This window comes from Saccostrea cucullata, unplaced genomic scaffold (genome assembly GCF_032062105.1).
Source record: "Saccostrea cucullata isolate Sc308-1 unplaced genomic scaffold, CSIRO_AGI_Scuc_v1 ctg3402, whole genome shotgun sequence".
In the NCBI taxonomy this organism is placed as follows: Eukaryota; Metazoa; Mollusca; class Bivalvia; order Ostreida; family Ostreidae; genus Saccostrea; species Saccostrea cuccullata.
The window spans coordinates 60,001-83,811 of NW_026938883.1; the positions used below are offsets into that span (position 1 = coordinate 60,001).

The 23,811-nt window shown below is 34.4% G+C and overlaps 1 protein-coding gene and 1 long non-coding RNA gene across 2 annotated transcripts in view; one reads left to right on the plus strand and one right to left on the minus strand.

The window, feature by feature from the left end:
• LOC134251648 (uncharacterized) overlaps positions 1-11,435 on the minus strand; it is a 41,090-nt gene extending 29,655 nt beyond the window's left edge. The window contains exons 1-4 of the mRNA XM_062734049.1: positions 11,250-11,435; positions 7,532-7,597; positions 6,249-6,313; positions 5,202-6,098 (exon numbers count right to left, since the gene is read on the minus strand). Coding sequence (XP_062590033.1) covers positions 5,202-6,030 — 829 coding nt within the window. The 5' untranslated portion in view covers positions 6,031-6,098; positions 6,249-6,313; positions 7,532-7,597; positions 11,250-11,435. The remainder of the gene's footprint in view (positions 1-5,201; positions 6,099-6,248; positions 6,314-7,531; positions 7,598-11,249) is intronic.
• An 833-nt stretch (positions 11,436-12,268) lies between these two features.
• Positions 12,269-16,019, plus strand: LOC134251642 (uncharacterized). Its single transcript, XR_009988790.1, has 3 exons — positions 12,269-12,532; positions 12,973-13,111; positions 14,406-16,019. It is a non-coding gene; the product is annotated as an uncharacterized LOC134251642 (long non-coding RNA).
• The last annotated feature ends 7,792 nt before the right edge of the window (positions 16,020-23,811 follow it).

Below are 23,811 nucleotides of genomic sequence, written 5' to 3' on the forward strand. Positions count from 1 at the left end.
GTTCTTCTGGTGTCTGATCAGTAGAGCTAAAAACTAACTGTGTCATCTTATCAACCTTAAGAAGTTTTAACAAGAGGCCCAGGGGCCACATCAAATCACAATTGCTTGTTTTCTTTCATCACTTTGTAACATAATGCATTGTGTAAATACAGAACAAAAAGGGTTTTTTCACCATGTTCACTAAAACAGTACTTAAAAGAAAAAGATTAAATAACATGATAAAGTGAAACACTGTGTGACACTCCTTCCCACCCAAACCTACCCCCAAAAATGGTGTGTCTGTGGGAGGGAGAGGATGAGGGAGTGTGTGTGTGTGTGGTGAAGTTGGGGGTGGGAGGGGGGGTTACACTGATATGACTCTATAATTCTGGCATTGGTTTCATTTTAACCATAAAATCTCCATGTAATATACATGTAGAATGTCACCCAGTACACAGTGTAGATTTACTGAACACCTGCTATAGAAATACACAACAGACAGAGCTGTGTTAATATCAATGGTGTCTATATCTCACTGTCAGTACTGTACAAAATGTTTGTAGCCACTGTGATTAAACTTTGTTTTAACACATTGAATGACGTATTCAAAGTATATATTATCTGAGCCGTTCCAAGCAAAAACCCCCCTTATGCAATCTGACAGAATTTTACGTCACAGTAGAAAAAGCGACGTCATAGTTTTGCAACAAAAACTGCGATCAAAATATATCGCGCACTGACTGCGTTCCAACTTCTTGCTTTGCTTTACGTCACATATTTTTCCCCGTTGTGCTTTTTTCATATTTTTTTTCATGGTTTTTTCTATTTCATAACATATCTGGCTCTGATTGTTGTCAAACTCCATGTGCATTACACATTCAAACGGCCTAAGAGTGTCCTGATTAAATACAAATAATTTGTCAACACTTCCACGATTATTCAGTTCCATGTACAATATAAGTTTTCTGTTAAACTAAATTAAACATAAAATTGTTGTTTAAATTCAGATTTATGACTCTTTCTTATTCAACAACGACAAAAAAATATAATTACATGTACGTGCAATGTTGATATTGAGTGTAAAAATATTTTTTTTTAAAAATAAGGAGGAGGAGTTTGAAATCTTTTTTTTAATCTGAAGTCTTGGCGAAAATTAATTGGACTTAATCACATGTCAAGAAAAATGTACAGGAATTTATCACCAATCAAAACTGAATGACAGAATTGTTAAACACACCAATGCCAGATCTAATTAAAATCCAGGGTATTTTTTTATTGTAGACCCAGAACCTCTTGGACGAAAAGTGACACTAGTTTTGCTAATAAAGCAACATTAACTGAATAGTTGTTTATCCGACATTCTCCTTTTTGTTATGTGTTTAAAAGATCGATTACTTGTTAATACTGTTGTAAACCCCCACCATCACCACCAAATTTTTTTAAATAATATATGTCATAAAGCATATATAGAAATAAATTCATACATGTATATCTTTAAAATAAAAAAATCATTCATGCATGCTATTATTAACAGTGAAAATATAAATTCAGAAAAAAAATGTGGTGAGGGGCCCCATGCAACCCCCAGATTTTTTTTATGTGCATGATTTTATATATAATCACAATATTTGTTTACCTAAGTGTAAATTAATCGAATGCAATTAAAATACATTTCCAAAATATTTTAATCAGTTTGGATTTTTCCCGGTCTACATTTTGTCTAAGATAGCCAGAAGTAATGTTCGTAATTTTCACCAGGATGATCACATGCAGGAGAACATAACCTGATTTTTTCTAAAATGCTAGATCTTGGAAAATCATAGAGCTATGAGTATATATAATATTATAAACACTTTTGTCGAATGATTTGAAAAACGTTCTGACATGATTTTTTTTAACCTATGTGAACGGGAAAACACTTTTAGTGGACCTGTACTAAGACAAACCTTTGACGTTGTAGATGCAAATGTGAAAAAAAATAATAAATTGAGAAATACCGTATAAGTAGAAATTTTAGCGAAGATTTAATTTTGGCATTATTAGCGAGGCTGTTGAGATCGCTAAAATTGAATATCGCTAAAAATAAATTGCATGTTATTTGTACTAGCTTCTTTAGTGAGCATTTTAAAATCGCTAAAATTACTTCTCGCTAAAAATAAAATACCAGTTTTTAAGGAGAAATCGCTAAATTTGCGTCTCGCTAAAATTTCCACTTATACGGTAATTGTGAAGTTGAGAAGGGATTGAGATTCCCTCAATGAGACAAAAAATGATGGAACCGGTTGTATAAAAATGCAATTTTTAATTTGCTGTTCAATTTATTATTCTTAAACAACGTTTGTAATGATACAGAATTTCAGTTAAAAGTGCTTAATGAAAGATATGTGTGAAAAAAATCATTAATGATGTTGATACCACAAAGTATGCATTGAGCGGTCACCCATCCAAGGCTTAACCAGGCTGGCCGTTGCATAACTTGCCTGAAATAGAGCGGGACTACCACATCACTAGAAAAGCAATCACACTATAGCGAGGCAGTACAAGTCCCCTATATACTGTCCGCTATACAGATGTTAAACATAAAAGTCGGAAATATCTTGCATAAAAAGGTTTGTAGATAACTTGTCATCTTTTATCCTTAGCAGTGAAACTAAAGGTGGTGACCCTTTCTCAATGTTTAAATTTAAATACAGATGTAAATTGAATGTTTATATGTTGGTAAACGTCCTTCTCGAGATTTTTCAAAACTCATATGGAGACGCCACCACTTGCCGGTGGAGAGCTGCAAATAATGTCCTATACATGTAACAGGCACTCAGGGCCATTGAGCAGTGAGGGATCTTTTTCGTGCCAGCACTAACTGCCACACGGGGCCGCGGTTTATACAGACTCATCCGAAGGACCGGTTTACATGTAAACTTAATTAGAAGACTAACACAAAAGTAACCTACTCACCCCCCCCCCCTTTCACAACACATGGACTTCTTGTAAGTTGGTAAGGATGGTCAGATATTTGAATATTTGATGTTAATGTAGTGACAGAGAATGGCCAGCATTCCTCCCCCTTCTGCACACAATGGAACTTCTGTGCATGTGTGTAAAATGTTGGGTAGACTAGGATAGAATATATTTTACTAATATATGAGAAGCATTTTATTCAAAGACAGTCCAATGTGCAGATTTCGCACGTAAAACATGTTCTCTTTTCTGTCAAATTTCTTTGTGTTTTTTTTTATGAAGACGGTAAACAAATGTTGTAGATTTGTGTCTATATGGTTTAAGTACTTTAAAAGCTGCTCTAAATACTAAGTAGACACCTAACTAACGTTTTTCTTTATCTCAATTTTTTTTTCGATTTTGACTAACTGGTACATTTTCAGAGGACCTTCATGATAAGTGTTGACCTGTGAAACTTGCCTCATGACAACCTTTTTTTTAAAACTGTGACATGCATGCGTTTTTATAATTAAGATCGGATCGCATATTGAGAAGGTATAACCTTCACTTTCATAGATCAATGCGTAAAGCACAAGAGGATCGACTCTCAGATATAGATGGGGCTGTACCACGGTTCTCCATGAGCTGTTTTACTGTGTTGATCCCGACAGAGTAAAATTTTCTACGACACAGTAACGATTCAAATTTCATGCATGCCTGGCTGTATGTTTGACAATCTTTTCTATATCAATTGTATAGTAGACAATTCTTTAAAAAGCTAAATCATATGCCTTACTCTTTTTATCTCAGTTTTTCAGGTCTTGTTTTTGTTAGTTATTTCATAATTTGAAATCTGGAAAGTACACATTCACTATTCATCAATTACAGAGTTAACATGTACATGTATATATCTAGTCTACATTGCCTTTATACTAGTACTTATATATTTATTCTTTCATTGCCCCCCTCTTTTCCTTCTGATTCTTTTAACAAATGAGGAAATAATTAAGCAAAGAAAATGCAAATGCAGTTGAGCATTTAAAATAGGATAAATGGAACTCATCATTTACATTGATATACCATACTTTGCAAAATCCTTATGTTGTGTTCATTGATAAAAGCGCAAGCCCCTGCCCCTTAATGCTTCTCTTGGTCAGTGTTTTGAAGGCAAAGGTTGAAGAAGTAAAATTGGTCATAAAAAATAAATAAATGGGATATAAAATATTTTTTTGTTGTTGCTGGTTTTGAAAGATTTCGGCTGAACTTAAGCGGTAAAATTGAAAGTGAATTTTTCTTAGTAAAAGACCTATCAATTATGTGTGATGAATTCAGCGAATCATGGGACTATTTAAACTCGATTGACATATCTTTAAATAATTAATATCAGAAAAGACTGAACTGAAGGTTTTTTATTAATGAAAAAAAAAATGTTTACAAGAAATTAAGCATATATGTATTAGTCAGAACGGCAACACAATACCAAGTTATTGCATGTAAGTAATTCGTGTTTTTATTACGTTGCCATATATAACGTCGACGTCGCTACAAGAGAGAATTTATAAAATTTGACGTCAGCCGTATAAATGATGCATACTTTGAATACCTGTATATCCGTAACGGAGCAAGATACACCTGTAATAATTACAGGTTATATTTACCTAAGGTTCTACATCATTTTCCAAGAAAAAAGTCATTTTCGACAATTTTTGCCATAAGGGGGGTTTTGCTTGGAATGGCTCATCTAATGATAAGGTCTATGAAATTTACCCCCCCCCCCCCCTCCAACACTCATGAACCCAATTGTACAATTATTTTTCCATTTCCTGACATTTGTAGTGATCTATAAATTTAATCTACAAACCATTTAGCAGAGGAATATAAAAATATCATGTCAACCCAAATAGAAGACAGAATCAATGAGAGTTATTTAACCAAGTTAACAAATCATTAGACAATCTGTACAAAATCAGGAATTGTTTGTCACAGACAACAAAGTTAACAACTAAGTACACATTAAAATAACTCTAACATGTCTAATTAAATCTAATATGAAGATCAAATCATTATTAATTTGACAACTTATCAATTAATATCCTTTTTTTAAAAAACATTTCTTGTTACATAACACAAGTTAGAATTCAATTAACCATGTAATGTATTTACGCTTAAAAGTTATCACTATGATAATTCCGTAATGTCTTATAATTAACTACAAAACAGTGACTACAATATATATTGTACACACTAAACATTGTAAACAAACATTATACTTTAGTATGACTTACCAGTCAGATTATCCCCTCCATAGATAAGTCTGTAGATGTTCACTGTGTTGTGGAGGTCTGATCCTACCCAGACAGAGTGGGTGTTGTCATCATAACTCAGGCCGAATGGTCTGTCTATCCCGTGTTGTTCTGTATCAATCTCTGTCAGATAGTTACCGTCTTTATCAATGATATGTACTGTGTTGGTGTTATGATCACACACCAGGATGTGTGACAGCGCGTCAGTACAGATTCCACGTGGTCGTAGTTCTGATCCTGATGGAGGACCTCTGTAGGAGAATCGATGTCTCCCTCTATTGTCTGTCACCACTACAGCATAACGGCCAGAGTCAGACACAATAACATCTCCATTGCGGTTCTCTGTGATGTATCTAGGATCACTATACAGTCTCTGACCTGTGTTGTCGTGCTGTATGGTCTGTATGTGTTTACCTGTGTTAGTGTAACGGTTTACCTGGCCTGTCCTTGGATCAGTTTTATACATCCCGACCAGCAGGTCTCCAGTGGAGGGGGAGCTGTAGACACTCCGTGGTATCCATGGTGATGTGTAGGGTATCAGTGTGGTATTTTCTTTATCTTTAGATCGTTTTATGATGTTACGGTCACTGTCTATATAAATCACAGCACCATTTTGAGTCACAGTATGTACTCCATCAACATATGTAGCTAAACCTGTCACTTTATCTAGTGTGTCTCCTCTCGTGTTTGTTAAGATGAGATTGCCTTTATCATCACTGATCCAGACCCGGTCTGTTGACACACGGGTAATGTGTTTACACTCCCTAACTCCAGACACGGTGACAGATTTCTGTAATACTGCTGTATACATCACTGACACCAGATTTCTTTTTCCTGTGACTTTATAATCCTGTGTGGATTTCAGTCAGGGAGATCTCTCTGTAAATTACAACACTGTTCTAGAATTATCTACATCAGGAACACATCTCTGTTTATAAATAACAAATGTACTCATTGTAAAATGTTTGGGTTGTAAGTACTTATACTGTGTTAAACAATTAAATAGAATTACCAGATAAACATAAATACCTTGACACTGGCTTCTCAATGCTTTGTCTCTATTCATAGCAGTCTCCAAGTGTTCTCAATTAAACCTGTCTAACAAAGCAATATCTATAATTAAAACACATATAAATTGTGAAAAACTGTTCAGATTCTTATAGATGTTAACATAAAATCATTTAAAACCTGACATTCAATAACATTGTATTTACAATTAAGTGTGTAAACTTTGTAATTTACAGAAGAAAAATCATGATAAAATCTGCATTCCTACCATTACTAATTCATAGTTATTACAATAAAGTGTTAGATAGGAAAGTTCTACAGTAACTACAAGACTCTATAGATTGGCATCATTACTGTATATTGTAACACAGTTATAACAAGAGGCCCGTGGGCCACATCGCTCACCTGAGCACTATGGCTAGAAAATAAAAGCAGAAATCACTTCAGTATTGAGTAGTTTAGACGGGGGGTCTGAAATTTTAAACTACCAACTACCCGATGATGCTTTCATACAACAAATGCCTTTACTGTTTTTGAGCAGATGATTTTTCCCTATTTATTCATTTGACCCACCCCCCTCCCATTGTGGCCGAGGATGCCTCAATATCTACATGATTAAAAATTCCTTTTCTGTTCTTGGGGAAAAAAACCCTACCTACCCCCTACCTTACATTCATGACTTGATCATGAACAAACTTGAATCAATACTACGTAAGAACTCTTACATAAAGATGTGACCAATCCTGGCTTTATAGTTCTTAAAAAGAAGAGTTTTAAAAAATTGAATTTTCCAATGTATTCATTCCTACATAAAACTTTAATTGTCAATTGTGGCCTCGCCCTATCCCTGGGGGTCATCATTTGAACAAACTTGAATCTACACTACCTGAGAATGCTTTCACTTTGATCAGCCATTGTGGCCCCGCCCTACCCCCGGGGGTCATCATTTGAACAAATATGAATCTACACTCCATGAGGATGCTTCAACATGAGTTTCATCTTTCCTTCCACAATGGTTTTGGAAAAGAAGATTTTAAAAAATATGCATTTCATTTTTCGCTAATTTATAATTATTCTCCCCTTGGAAGAGGGCTTGGCCTTTCATTTGAAAAAATTTGAATACCCTTCATCCAAGGATGCTTTGTAGCAAGTTTGGTTGAAATTGGCCCAGTGGTTCTTCAGAGGAAGTCAAAAATGTGAAAAGTTAACAGACAGAAGGACGCTGGACAAAATGTGATCAGAAAAGCTCACTTAGGCCTTTGGCTCAGGTGAGCTAAAAAACTAAATTTAGGCATTAGTCAAACCTGTCAAAATGGTGATTTCTTCCTCTTCTTTAGCTTTACATAGTAAAACAGCACATCCTGGGAGACCTGTCAAAATCAACACAGTACAATGAGTAAATATTTCTGTATAGCTTCAATGTCTTGAAAGACAAATGTTATTGTATGATATATTTTAGATTATTCATGGAGATGTAGACCTGAATTTTGTCAATTCTTTAAAAATTAAACAAGAGGCCCATGGGCCACAGCGCTCACCTGAGACCTATGGCTAGGAAATAAAAGAAGAAATCACTTCAGTATTGAGTAGTTTAGACGGGGGGATCTGAAATTTTAAACTACCAAATACCCAATGATGCTTCCATACAACAAATGCCTTTACTGTTTTTGAGGAGATGATTTTTCCATATTTATTCATTTGACCCCCCCTCCCACTGTGGCGCAGCCCTAACCATTTGAACCAGTATGACTTTGTACTACCTGAGGATGCCTCCAAATTTAGATGATTAAACATTGCCTTTATGTTCTTAGGAAAAAAATTTCCAATAGTCCCCCACCCTACCTACCCCCTACTTCACATAAATGACTTCAACAAACTTGAATCAACACTAAGTACATAAAGATATGACCAATCATGCCTTTATAGTTCTTAAAAAGAAGAGTTTTAAAAAATTTGATTCTCCAATGTATTCATTCCGATGTAAAACTTTAATCGTCAATTGTGGCCTCACCCTACACCTGGGGGTCATGATTTGAACAAACTTGAATCTACAGTACCTGAGGATGCTATCACTTTGATCAGTCATTGTGGCCATGCCCTACCCCCGGGGGTCATCATTTGAACAAACTTGAGTCTACACTACATGAGGATGTTTCACAATGAGTTTCCTGGCACAATGGTTTTGGAGAAGAAGATTTTCAAAAGATGCAATTAATTTTTCACTAATTCATAATTATCTCCCCTTGGAAGAGGGCTTGGCCTTTCATTTGAACAAATTTGAACAAATACTTTTCATCCAAGGATGCTTTGTATCAAGTTTTGTTGAAATTGGCCCAGGGGTCCTTGAGAAGAAGTCAAAAATGTGAAAAGTTAACAGACAGACGGACGACGGGCAAAATGTGATCAGAAAAGCTCACGAGCCTTCGGCTCATGTGAGCTAAAAACCTAATTTAGGCATTAGCTAAACCTGTTAAAATGGTGATTTCTTTCTTTTCTTTAGCTTTACATACTTCAACAGCACATCCTGGGAGACCTGTCAAAATCAACACAGTACAATGAGTATATATTTCTGTATAGCTTCAATGTCTTAAAACACTAATGTTGAATGATATATTTTAGATTACTTATGGAAATGTAGACCTGGAATTTGTCAAGTCTTTAAAATACCAACCCCTTATATTAAACAAGAGGCCCATGGGCCACATCGCTCACCTGAGCACTATAGCCAGGGAAAACAAGAGACCCATGGGCCACATCGCTCACCTGAGCACTAAAGGTAGGATAAAGTAGAAAATGGCTTTTATTGTAAAATTTAAATCCAAAAGTAGTCCCATGACCAATAATGGATTTGCCATTTTTTAGAGAATGATTTTTTAAAGAATTTTCCTATATATATCATTAAAAAAACTTTGGTCGGATATTTTGGCCCGCCCTACCCCTAGGGGTCATGATTTGAACAAATTTGAATCTACACTACTTGAGCATGTTTCCATATAAATATGATGAATTATAGCTTTGTCATACTTGAGAATAAGATGTTTAAAGAATTTTCCTATATATATCTATGTAAAACTTTGGTCGGCCATTTTGGCCCCACCCTACCCCGGGGGGTCATGATTTGAACAAACTTGAATCTACACTACCTGAGCATGTTTCCATTTAAATATGATGAATTATGGCTTTGTCATTCTTGAGAAGAAGATTTTTAAAGAATTTTCCTATATATTTCTTTGTAAAATTTTGGTCAGCCATTTTGGCCCCGCCCTATCCCCGGGGGTCATGATTTGAACAAACTTGAATTGACACTACCTGAGCATGCTTCCATATAAATATGATCAATTATGGCTTTGTTTTCCTTGAGAAGAAGATTTTTTAAGAATTTTCCTATATATTTCTATGTAAAACTTTGGTCGGCCATTGTGGCCCTGCCATACCCCTGGGGATCATGATTTGAACAAACTTGAATTTACACTACCTGAGCATGCTTCCATATAAGTTTCATCTTTCCTGGCACAGTGGTTCTTGAGGAGAAGATTTTTAAAGTATTTTACTATATATTTCTATGTAAAACTTTGGTTGGCCATTGTTGCCCCACCCTACCCCCGGGGGTCATGATTTGAACAAATTTGAATCTACACTACCTGAGCATGCTTCCATGTAAGTTTCATCCTTCCTGGCCCAGTGGTTCTTGAGAAGAAGATTGTTAAAAAATTTTCTTATATATTTCTATGTAAAACTTTGGTCGGCCATTGTGGCCCCGCCCTACCCCCGGGGGTCATGATTTGAACAAACTTGAATTTACACTACCTGAGGATGCTTCCATATAATTTTCGGCTTTCCTGGCACAGTGGTTCTTGAGAAGAAGATTTTTAAAACATGCCACCAAATTTTTATTAATTCATAATTATCTCCCCTTGAATGAGGGCGTGGCCCTTCATTTGAACTAACTTGAATCCCCTTTACCCAAGGATGCTTTGTGGCAAGTTTGGTTGAAATTGGCCCAGCGGTTCTTGAGAAGAAGTCGAAAATGTGAAAAGTTTACAGACAGACAGACAGACAGACAGACGGACGGACAGACGGACGGACAGACGGACTACAGACAAAATGTGATCAGAAAAGCTCACTTGAGCCTTCGGCTCAGGTGAGCTAAAAAGCAGAAATCACTCAGTATTAAGTAGTTTAGATGGGGGGATCTGAAATTCTAAACTACCAACTACCCGATGATGCTTCAATACAACAAATGCAATTTTTCTGTTTTTGAGCAGATGATTTTTCCCTTTTTATTCATTTGACCCCCCCCCCTCCCATTGTGGCCCAGTCCTAACCATGGTAGCCCTCATTTGAACCAGGATGACTTTGTACTGTCTGAGGATACCTCCATATCTTTATGATTAAACATTGCATTTCTGTTCTTGGGAAAAAAAAATTCCTTGATACTTATAAATTTCCAATTGTGGCCCACCCTACCTACCCCCTACTTCACATAAATGACTGAAACAAACTTGAATCAACACTATGTAAGGATGCTTACATAAAGATATGACCAATCATGGCTTTATTGTTCTTAAAAAGGAGAGTTTTAAAAAATTTGATTTTCCAATGTATTTATTCCTATGTAAACCTTTAATCGTCAATTGTGGCCTCGCCCTACCCCCGGGGGTCATGATTTGAACAAACTTGAATCTACTCTACCTGAGGATGCCTCAACATGAGTTTCATCTTTCCTGGCCCAAGGGCTTTTGCGAAGAAGATTTTTAAAAGATGCAATTAATTTTTCGCTTATTCATAATTATCTCCCCTTGGAAGAGTGCTTGGCCTTTCATCTGAACAAATTTGAATCCCCTTCATCCAAGGATACTGAGTGCCAAGTTTGGTTGAAATTGGCCTTGTGGTTCTTCAGAAGAAGTCAAAAATGTGAATAGTTAACAGACAGATGGATGCCAGACAAAATGTGATCAGAAAAGCTCACTTGAGCCTTCGGCTCAGGTGAGCTAAAAAACTAAATTTAGGCATTAGTTAAACCTGTCAAAATGGTGATTTCTTCCTCTTCTTTAGCTTTAGATAGTTAAACAGCACATCCTGGGAGACCTGTCAAAATAAACTCAGTACAATGAGTAAATATTTCTGTATAGCTTCAATGTCTTGAAAACTAATGTTTTTGAATGATATATTTTAGATTACTCATGGAAATGTAGACCTGGATTTTGTCAAGTCTTTAAAATACCAACCCCTTATATTAAACAAGAGGCCCATGGGCCACATCGCTCACCTGAGCACTATAGCTAGGAAAAACAAGAGGCCCAGGGGCCACAGCGCTCACCTGGGCATATAGGCTAGGAAAAAGCACATATTAGATCAGAACTGAAAGTTTACCGAGGTGGTGGTGGGGGGGGGGGTTTGAATCTAAACCCCCAAGGGGATCATATGTTTGAATGAACAAGAATCTAACGTGCGAGTACCCATTATTGCCGAAAAATACCACATTTTTCTTTGTCACATCCAAAATATAAATTTTATAAAAATAATTTCTTTATGTATCTCTGCAATGTTCATCCAATTAACATGAGATATATTTTTCATTTGAAACAAGTCCATCTCGACTTACTTTCAGGCTAAAAATAAACCCCGTCCATGACCTTTGATAAACAGGAAGTAGAGTACCCATTATTGCCGCTTATATCTTTTCCTCCTTATTCACCAAATAATCGCAAAATAAACCAACCATTTTTAAATCCATGACAATAATAGACAGAAAAATGTCTTAAATATAAAATTATGCAATTAGAAACGCAATTTTAATGTTTTATTTTAATTTTGTTCACCTATTTTTTTTTCGATGTTGCTACGACCTCGTGCGCAAAAATAAATATGTGCTTTGCAGATCAGAGGAGTTGGCAGTTTTATCAATAAACCAATGTAAACATAACCTATGAGTATGAGCTTCGCGAGCGTAGCGAGCGATCGCTTCGCTCGCTACGCTCGCGAAGCTCATAGGTTATGTTTACACTGGTTTATTAATAAAACTGCCGACTCCTGTGTGCAGATTTATCGGAACTGACAATAACAGAAACGCTATTTTTCCAAGTAGACGCAGTATTATGAAAGATAAGAGAAAGAGAAGTATAAGCCTCGATGGCTGCAGAGCTTTGGCAAACACTTTTAAACCAGTTTTTGCGTATACTTTTGCTTGTGAACCAGCCTTCAAATATTCCTTCCAATTTGATGGGAGGAGCTCCGTGTTAAAGCAGAGAGGCTTGAGCCCCACGGCGTACTTCCACATCGATGGCAGTAAATGGATGTCATTGGTCAGTGTCATCTTGATATTTTTTTAATAAAATGAAGTATTGATAATGTATTGATAACGAAAAAATCCCAGCCCAGCCCCCACCCACCTGCACCTGATATAATGCACCCGAACTGCAAGTTTGGAGGTTTTGTATTGTGGTGTCACTTCTTCAGCAAGGCTATGTTACTTGGATGTTTTTTCTTATAATAATAACTAATATAGAATGTTGAATTATGTATAATTTTTAATATTTTTATGAAACAAATCACTTAAACCTCTCCCCCATCCCAGCCATTATGCAAAAACTGCATGCAATGAAGGAAATCTTGAAGAAACTATCAACCTTGAAGAAAATTAACTTGGCAACTGAGAGTCACATTTATGTGGAATCAACGAAAGTATAATTATTTACTTTATATGTGTTCAAGAATTTATCATGATTCTTTACATTTGTTGAAGGTCCTTTTCATGTGAATTCAGAAGTTTTTGGAATAAGACCATTGTCATAAGACTAGTTGGTGCTTTCCCGCACAAGATGGCAAAGTATTTTGTGACTGTCAAGAGGAGCTTCTTTGAGGAAGATGAGAGATGTGCAAAGGTATAACGGTACCATTTAAAAAATAATTATGACATCCTGTGTTTTCGGCCAATATCACTTGCCATGAGTCCTTATAACCACATATTGACCTTTATGAAGTGTATAATTGTATATTTTGACACAATAGCGGTGTTTTTCTTTGAAGTTTACTGTTCTGTATAAGCAATACAGAACGGGACTGTGGTGGGCGGAGCTACTTTCCGTTCTGTATTAGCCCTGTATACTGTCTTGTATTAGCCAACTATTCTGTATCTATAATACAGCATGATCTAAAAATAAATCTGATTCAATTTATCAAAAGCGGGTACAAATAGTAAATGCTGATGTTTTCCGCAAAATTTCACGATCACTTTTAAAAACGTATTCTACACAGAATCTACACGTAATTTCGATCCAAACGAAAAGGAAAATTTGCAATAACGGAAAACATCCACTCTCCTCGTGCAAAATCGTTCAAGTCCAATTTTTTTTGTTTTTTTATTTTAAATATCATTGTAAATCGCTGACGACAGCCACACATCTCTGACTTCATTTTTAATGTCGCAATTCAATTAGAAAATAAAAATTTGTGACATCAAAGTCCATCGAAGAGTTTTCTGTATATCCCTTATTTGTAAATCTAGTTAAACCGGGATTTTAAGAGGGCTGAAATATATTATGATTAATCTCAAACTACAACAAACCACAACAATTTCAGGTTAAATCCGAAACCTTATCCAAGACTGACTAACACTCATTACGTCTAGCTCATTAAATTGTCAAAACTAATCTGACCGAATCTTACATATTCCATGGAAGTATATATACTGTGGATGGGTACTACTTGACGGGGCATCATCTACAGAACTCTGGCACAAGTTTGGATGCTGCACAGTTAAAAAGTGGGCTGAGCTATTTTTCTTTGATTGTGTCACAAATCATTTAGAGAACTCCACAGGTTCTGTATCGTAGATAAATATTTGGGGTTGGAGGCTGTGCTAGGCACTCGTCCACCCCCAAATTTGTATCTACAGTACAGAACGTGTCTTGTTCTCTAAATACATGAAATAGATATTAACTCGGAAAGGTTCTATGAATCTGTCAAGTAGTAGATTTTTATTTTCTGTTACAATTGTATTTGAAGATATTTAAAGTTCTTTACAACTAATCTTCAGTATGTACTATTAATGTTCGAAATATTTTAGAAATAAAAATTGGAATTAACTTTAATCATTAATCAAATAAAAATAATTCATTTGTTTGTTGATTTATTTTGGATTTCTCTTCTATATACCAAATTTGTTCTTTTTTTTAGGCACATATCGAGCACTTGTCCTCACTTTGCCTGGCCAATGACCAAATAAATGGTTGACTACAGTATCTGAAGATTTTTTAAGGAGTTGAATGTCATACAGACTTCTGCCTATGGCTGCTAAATCAAAGCTTTACAGTTTTATGTGAAGAATTAAAAAAAATATATAGGAGTATGTAAAGACATGTTGTAACTGTAAATGGAAGTAACTTTTCTCTATTTTCATCTAGATTGAAAAATGTTTCCATAAATGTATATACTGAGTAGTCAAAAAAGTTTCAAATGTAAACTGTACATCTAAAAGTTTAAGGCCATGTGATTAAAATCATTTTAATCCTAAAATTGTGAAAAGAATGTGTCCATTGTACATAAAAATAAGGCTGTCATTTTCAATAGTTATCTAAGGAATAACTGTCAAGTTAGAAGAGTATACCAGGGCATCAACGATAGTTGAAATTGCAGGATAATTTGCATAACAATTGTAGCTAACTAACTAGACAGTGATTCCTTATATTTCCTTTTCATTGTGAAATAAAATTGTAAATTTAGATTTTAAAAATATAAACAAATAGAATCAAATTACAGGAGGCCACCCGTGTCAATTTCAATAGTCCCCACCCATTGAGGTCAAGCACAAAGACAGCCGCACAAGATTTACATGCATATTGGATCTCCTTAGAATCAGACACAAAGGCAGATGCACAAGATGGAAATATTTAAATGTTAATACAAGCCTAAGGTACCTTATGATTGTTGTTTTACATATATACAAGTATCATTTTGCAATGCTTGATACAGAATTTGGATTTATATGCATTTACTATCTATGTCAATTCAACAAAAAATATTTTCATGTTCTAAAAAGATATGAGTTGAATTGAATATTTTCTGTTACACACATGTATGTTGATGTAGCTTGTAAATGAAACACTTCTAGCATGTGTTTGTTTCCTTGTCTTTTCTGTAAGTACTAAGAAAAAAAATGTTTTTGAACTATAATTACATTCCACTTATTAAATTAAGCTCAGTAAATAGAATTTTTATATCTATCATAAGCCATAAAATATTTAAAAACATGTATTTCAAATTCTTCTGCATTCTACACAGGGAATCTTCAGTTGAAAATGTATCCCACCTTCTTTAATATTAAATAAAAAAAAAAACCATTAATTCCATTGAGAAAAAATAGATTGCAATGGTAATCTAATTTTTTGGTTTGGTATTATTTTTGTCTATGCCTTCCATCTTTTAAATTCTAAATTGACAGATCACCAGAGAAATGTGTAAGATATCATGTACCAGAAATTAAATGTTTTATGATCTATGAAGTATACAATATATTTGGCAATGCATGTTTTTTTTTTAAATTTATTTTAGTAAACAATTTATTTCCCCTTCAGAAGCAGACTGTTAGATAAAAATTGCATTTTTTACATTTGATATCCAGGTATTACTAATTTTACAAACTGCATGCAAACAATATTTTGACTTTGATTAACTTTAATTTTAAGGTACTCTCTATACCATTGGGGTGGGTATTACCTATACATTGCTTCTTTTTCACAAGTCGCAAGATAAACAAAACAGCGCCAAAGCATTTTAATTTTCTAAAGTGTTTTTTGTTAAATTATAAACATGGAAATTTGTCAATCTATATGTATACGAGGGTTGTCCCATAAAATCGTGGACAAGTTGTCTAGTTTGTAAAATAATCATCACTGCGTTCTGAAATTTTCACCACTTTTTAGTAGATAAAATATGAATATACATAGCAAATTTCAAATAGATTTATGCATAGGTAAACAAATTGTGATAATTTATGTTATATACTGTATCGCCCTACGGCGCACGGATGATAACGTCAAAGTGTCTAAAACAGCGTCACGTTTCATCTTTGCTAAAATAAAAGTTGGATAAACCCCAATTAAATTTAGAAATTTTATTGATTTACATATGTGAGTATCTATAAACAGTTAAGAAACCGATGAAGCATATTCATGCGATCTTCTGAATATTTATAAGCAAGTTACAGACAGTATTCTCACCATCATTCAACTAAAAGAGAATCTCACATCGACGGTCGACAGTGACAGCGTCCTTTGCTATTGCAGTCTGTCCATATGTTTTATACTATCTGGGGACTCGACCAAAACGACTTCACTAAAAAACTTTCATTTCAATTAACTACTAAAGATCTGGTGATATTTTTCATATTTTCTTTCTTCTGTATTCATTTAAAGCCTCTTAAGGCGTCATTACAACATCCTAATCTATCTGAACTGCTCTCCAGTGCGCCGTAACGTCATAAAAAGTCGCCATTTTTCGTGTATTGTGTTTATTACTTTCCCATTTCAAATGCTCGGGAAACAGCCAAAAATTAAGCTAATACTTTGAAATTTAAAAAAAAAGACGACAGAATTGATTAGGGAATGGAATTAGGATAATTTCCATCCTTATCTCATGTATTGAAAACTTTTATTATGAATTAATTCTTATGTCTTCTCTAATATAACCTTGCTATTTTTACCGTGCGCCGTAAGACCGTACCTTGTGCACATTCAAGCAGAATAAAATCTTTATTTTTGAATATATATTATCAAAAACATTATGATTCACTTAAATATGATGAATAAACATTTACTGAAAATTTCAGCTTAGTACGCCCATTACTTTTCGAGAAAAACGCTTTGTCCACGATTTTATGGGACAACCCTCGTATTTATAGATTATAAAACTAAATAAAAGTTCAATAAATACTGCAGTATGTCAAAAGCTAAGGGTAACCCTGGTATTCATTCAAAAGAATTTTGTTCAATTATAAGGTATGGCTTTAGACCCTTCAGCCCCTGCATGGGTTTTTGTTTCCAGTTTTTATAGCTATAAAATGACTTGGAGTTGTAAAAGGGGTTTTTGAAGAAAAGTAACTTTCACCCCTATTCTCAATAGAACTTCATTTTTCATATTTATTTTTTTTTTATCTCTTGAAGAAGAAAAAAAATTAGAGCAAGTTATTAATTTAGTATATTGTTTTTCACAAGGATGAATCCAGGATATGTACTCTCATGTCATCCAGAACTTGTGAATTTTTTTCTCATTTTCCCATTTATTTTCCCATTTATAAATGTTTTTATTAAAAAAAAATAAATTAGACACTTTCACCTTGTTATGTTATTTTAAAAAGTTGTCCATATAATTTTGAAGCAATATGAGCAAAAATAAATTGATAACTAGAGCCGAGCTCGTTGCAAAGCAACGAGTAGGTCTTCCGTTGGATCTGTGGACAGGAAGTACCGACCTTGGGTCAATGTCACTGCACTTCTTTTTGTTAACAACCTTTTCTTCTCATCATGAGCCTCCAGTGAATCTTAATTACAAGGTTATGCTTAAACATTTTTTCTCTCTCAGTGACCTTGATTTGCCAGAAAGACCTTTGATCATGGTGACACGACGCAACCTCCAATCAAAAGTAATCTATGTTTCAAGAAAAAGCCTCCAATGATTTTCACTTACTAGTTCATAGCCTGGAAAAGAACAGATCTCTGCTGTCAGTGACTTTGATTTTAACAGAATAACCTTGGCTCTTTGTCAAGACAAACCCTCAATCTGAAACAACTTTTAGAAATTCATAACTCTGACAGGTGTTTTACAACTTTTCTGTCATTGGCCCTGAATTTGTTAAAATGACCTTATTTTAAGTCATCTCAAAACCGGCGGACTATAAGCAATTTGTATCAAGTATGAACTTAAACAAATAGAGTCAGAATGAAAAAAATACTATTTTCTGAGTCAAAATCGTAAAAAAAAACACCCTTTTTATCACAAGCAATCTCTGTATCAAGTGCGATCTTACATATATTCTCGATTACTGTACATATAAATGAATGCAACAAAACATTAATTCTTTCTCCAGTGATCTTGAACTTCCCGTAATATTGCCTCGAATAAATACAATGACACATCCTAGGATCATTTGAAATCTTTGTATCGAGTACAAGCTTCTGGTTTCTTTATGTTATAGCCTGGCCTTCTGGGAAAAACTTTTAGGGACAGACAGACATATGGACAGTTAAACAGACAGTTTCATCCCCGTCCAATCCACAATAACCCCCCAAAATACACAATCACTTTGCAAGGGAAAACTCTAGCCAGTCATGATTTGAAAAAAGTAATCTTTTTTATATCAGGAAGCTTTCATAAATATGGTTTCTCATACTTGCCCTGAAGTTCGTAAGAATAATATTTCAAAACGACCCCTTCTTTTTTTTAACTGACCGTTTTCTTCATTATTTTCATTTTATATTCCCCAAGGTTGCCCGCAGTGATTAGAGAGACTGCTCTATAGTCGCGAGGTAAGGATCAGCTCGATCCTTACGTCGTGGTTTCGAATCTCACTGTGGGACGTGGGGACCTGTTCTTCCGATGAGACCGTATAAAACAAGGTCCTGTGTCGCTTTAGGTGCTGGCACAAAAAAGATCCCTCCCTGCTCAAAGGCCCTAAGTGCCGATTATAAGACAATTAATGTTTAACTATGGTGCCGGTTATGATTTTAACAGTTTAAATTAGGAAATAAAAGTGTGTAATTACATGATAAATTTCTGATATTCAGTACGTGTAGCTCCAGATTGTTATATAAGTTCTTAAATTTTCGATTACGTACATACGATGCGGGTTTACTACTACTTACAAGTTTATTGTATAACCTGCTTCTGATATTTTTAGCACACTATACTAATCATTTCATGTTTGGAATAAATTATTACACAAATTAAATTCATTGCTTTAAAATCTTGAATTATTTTTTCAACTTGACTATTCAACCTGTAATAAAAATGGGCACTGTGCAAGCACAGAAGTCACTTATGAAGTTTACAGGTGCGGAGATACTTATCGATGTTTAGCCCATTTCATTGAGTATAATTCTAATTAGATCCTTATAATTCGGAATATTTTCTTTAAAAGTTTAAAACTGAAATAGCCATGGTAAAAATCTGTGGTGAAAAAAAAATGTGTTTGGGAAAATTTGTGTTGAAAACAGATTTATTTGTGTGTTAAAAGCACAAATTTAGCTTGTGCATTTAAATCAATATTGGTTGAAGTTAAGTAACCGCAGATCGCCAGTCCTTACGCTATGAATCGTCAAAATGAAAAGTAAAATTACACATTGAACTAACGAACTATAAAAATTGAAGATTGATTAATGTACATAAAATAAATACCCCAGCGATTTGTTCTAAAGTCTAACCTTAGATATTTTAAAATATTTTTGAAAGATTCGATTTACTTACAGAAAATAATGTTTTCCGTAAGTTTGTTAAATTGAACAATCGACCACGCTGTGTAAATTAATGTCAACAAGCGATGGAAGGAATGCTTGGTCGTGTAATTGTAAACAAACACAAAGCCCAGATAGCTGTTTTAGATAAACATGTATCACGATCAAATTTAAAACAAAGATAAGCCAACATATAAATCTCAAATATCCGACAATAATAATTTTCCATTAATTGTAAAATATTTTTAAAACACCAATTATTTTGTCTATGACTACGGGGTCAATGGTTCGCCGCAGTGTGTCGCTTTAGATTTTCTTGGACACGTGTAATCGTAAGATTTAGCAATGGTACACACGCTTAAAATCTGGGTTCCAGGTGAATGTGAGAATCGCGCGGTAAATAATGTTTGTATTATTTGACTCTTTAAGGTAATTCCACACTCCTATGATGTCATAGGTTTTTGCAAAATCCGTAATTAGTTTAAATTTGTACCTTATAGAGAAATATCTCTTGGAAGAATGCTTTACAATAGGTGTAATGATAAATATTGTTTAGTTAAAGAATTCAAAAAATGCATATTTTCTATATTTAATCAATTATTCAATCTTTAAATAATATTTACAAGGGCAATAACTCCTTCTAAGGTCTCTTCATTCAGGCATTTGCTTTTCTGTACAATAGTTTACTTGATATTAACAATTCAAAAGTATCTTTTAGGTAGGAAGTATTTAGGATCACTCAGCATCAGAATTATGCATATTAACCAGTTTTTACATATTTTTCTCAATACTTTTAACAAAAAATGTACAATTTTTTTATGTTGACATACAGTTCTGTTTATTTATGTTTTGCATCTTAAATAATATGGTGACCTATACATTTTTTGCAATAAATGGAAAGTTTTAAGTATATTGAATGAAAATATATGCAGTTTTTGTACTTTGAACCCATAAAATTGTGAGTGTGGAAATTCCTTCAAAGTTCTTTTTATGAGATCCGGGCGTTTATCGTTTTCGTTCATATTGTTTGTGTTCATATTTAAACGAAGAAAAGATACTAGCTCGTGCTTTTTCTACAACTCTTTCTCTTGGAAAGATCTTGATTAATAAAATGAAAGTGATGCCACTGAATACTCTGAACGGGAACCAAAGAACACGTTTAAAACCTAATTTTAAAAAGATATGATACAGCGTTGTAAAATATTTATTACTTACGGCAAGTTTACTGCAATTCTACGCATAGAGACTAAAGAGTTTTCCTTCAACATTGTTCAATAGCAAGATGAGAACTGTCTAGCTCTCTTTCGTATAATACGTCAGACTCGAACAAAATAATATTTTCATAGGACAGAGATAGTATTAAGGAACAATTTAATATATTTAAAAAAAAAATTTAACCATTCTGTGTTTTTATTTGTGTATAACTCTGAGTCGCTGGATTACCCGCCGATTGATTCCCGGTGACCGACTTTGCCCCGCGTTATCGAGGGAGGCGCGTTATATAATTGTAAACAAACCAGGTGAATGTAAAGGCGTGCGTTTAGTAAATAAGCATGACAATTTGGGAAAAAAGCTCAAAACACTTCAAGAACTTTATTCTAAAGAATATTAGCATCCAATGTAGCCATGATTTTTATTTAAATAAGGATATGGAAATAACGAACAGTATTCAATCTCAACGTCCATTGAACAAATATACAAAACAAGAGCAGAGCAAACACGGACCTCCGAAACATCAGAGGTGGGATCAGGTGCCATGGAGGAGTGAGCATCCCCTGCTGACCGGTCACACCCGCCGTGTGCTCATAGCGGAAAAAATCCGTAGTCAATTCAGTGTATAAATAATGGACTAACAATTGGTATGAAAAACGTCAGTCAGCATTTCATTCAATGATAAATTGTATTTGCTGACAAGGTCATTGTATCGACCATAGAATTTACGAAATGATGACTTTAAACGAGACTGTTGATATTCTTGTTTCATCAACTTGCTTGTCAATAATTTACCTCGTTTAAGAAATTGTTCATACGTAGAGCATGCTCTTGCGTATCGAATCAACTGAGATATAAATACTCCGTATGCAGGTGATGAAGGTATATTGCTGCATAAGTAAGGGAAGTTGACGATAGAAAAGTTAAAGTCATCACGTTTATCATATAGCTTGGTTGTTAGATTACCATTTGTGTCTTTTTCAAGTAAAATATCCAAGTATGAAGCAGATGTGTTGGACTCGGTGGTATCTTTTATCTCAAGCTCACCAGGATATATCGTGTCGACGTAGGAATGGAAATTATCATTATTAATTGACAATACGTCGTCGATATATCTAAATGTCGAGTTGAAGGCCACAGCAAGTGTTTTTTTCTTTTCACGCAAAAGATTTTGCATAAATTCTGCTTCATATGAATATAAAAATAAGTCTGCTAATAACGGAGCGCAATTTGTACCCATGGGAATTCCAATAGATTGTTGGAAAACCTGGTCTCCAAAAACCACATAGATATTGTCAATCAGAAACTCAAGCATCTTCTTGATGTCAACTTCAGAGTACTTATGTGTACAATCAGAATTTGTTTTAACAAAATAATTTTTCAAATGACCAATGACGAGGTAAGTAAACTTACGAGTTCCATTTTTGTTGAAGAAGCAGCTGTCAATGATATCAAAAAGCCTGGATTTTAATTTGTCGTGCGGAATTGTTGTGTATAAAGTTGAAAAGTCGTAAGTTTTAATGCTGTTGATTTTTGTAAAGTCTTGTGATTTCAAATTGTCCAAAAGTTCTTTAGAATTTTTAAGTATCCACATCTGATTTACACCACTTCTTGAATATATAGTTGTACAGTACTCTTGAAGTTTTTCCTTCACTACTGTCAATATTTTAGTGAGAAGTAACGAAAGAGGCTTGGTTGAACATTTACTGGAACCTGCAATGTATCTTTGTTTGTAAGGATTCTTATGAAGTTTCGGAATCCAATATATGTAAGGTAGTTCAAATTCATTTTGACTCTGTGGAATATTAAAAGTATTCAAAACTGACAGGTGATTTTGAAGAATTTCTTCCTTAGAAAGAGTAGTATATGTATAAGTAGGATTACCACTCGTAGAATTAAATCCAAGTTCTTCTAAAATGCAATTAATATAATGAGCCTTACAAACGAAGACAATGTTGTTACCTGCTTTGTCGGCAGGAACCAGTACGTACTGATCGTGTAATCTTTCTAATTCTTTTTTCACTTTTGGTTTATTGAACACAGAAGGATAGATGGTTTTCATTTTGCCCCTCAATCTTTTAATACGTGACTTTAACATGGATCTGATACATTTAATCCATTCTGACAAGGTGTCAATGTCTTCTTTTTCATATCTAGCCCATCGTCTGGCGTAATTTTCAACAGAATCCATAATATTTATGAAATTCTGACGCCAGTTGAAGGATCGGGGTTCCCTATATTTAAGACCTTTTAAAATAAGTGATCTAAGGTCCTCATTACGAACTACATTTACGTTACCTGTAATAACGTGTCCAGCAGGACTATAGTTATAGGGCGAAGAAGAACATGAACACGAAAGGGGATTATTTTTCAGATAGTCAATATCCAGGCCATGTAAAGTATTTTTGTAATTGAAAAGTTTGGAAGCAATGGTCGATGTATATTTGTAGGAAATACAAGGCGTAGTCTTTAACTTGAAATATGGTGGAATATAAGACTGGACCCTTTTGTGATTAAGAATATTACTAATATTTACCGCGTCAATTCCTTTATTGGCATATTGAAGTTTAAGGAAAAGACGGATTGTTTTAGCTGCATTTTCTTCCGTGCAACGTGCGGGTTTAAAAAGCCTATGATGTGCAATATCCATAATCACAGAACCGAGCCTATATTCAGGTGTCGAGGAATCTAAATTTGGATGTTCCTTGGTCTTTTCAAGAAGACTATTTAAAAGTTTCAAAGGGACAGAGTAAAGTTTGGTTCGAATATGATGTAGACCTAACTTTTGATTTACATAAGGTAGTAATGAATCAAAAGAGACGTCGTGTATTGCAGGTTTATTGTACGAACGATGTCCATGACTACGCTTACGTCTCTGAGTATTGTTGAAAAGTCCCATCACATTTACATTATTACACTGTGGG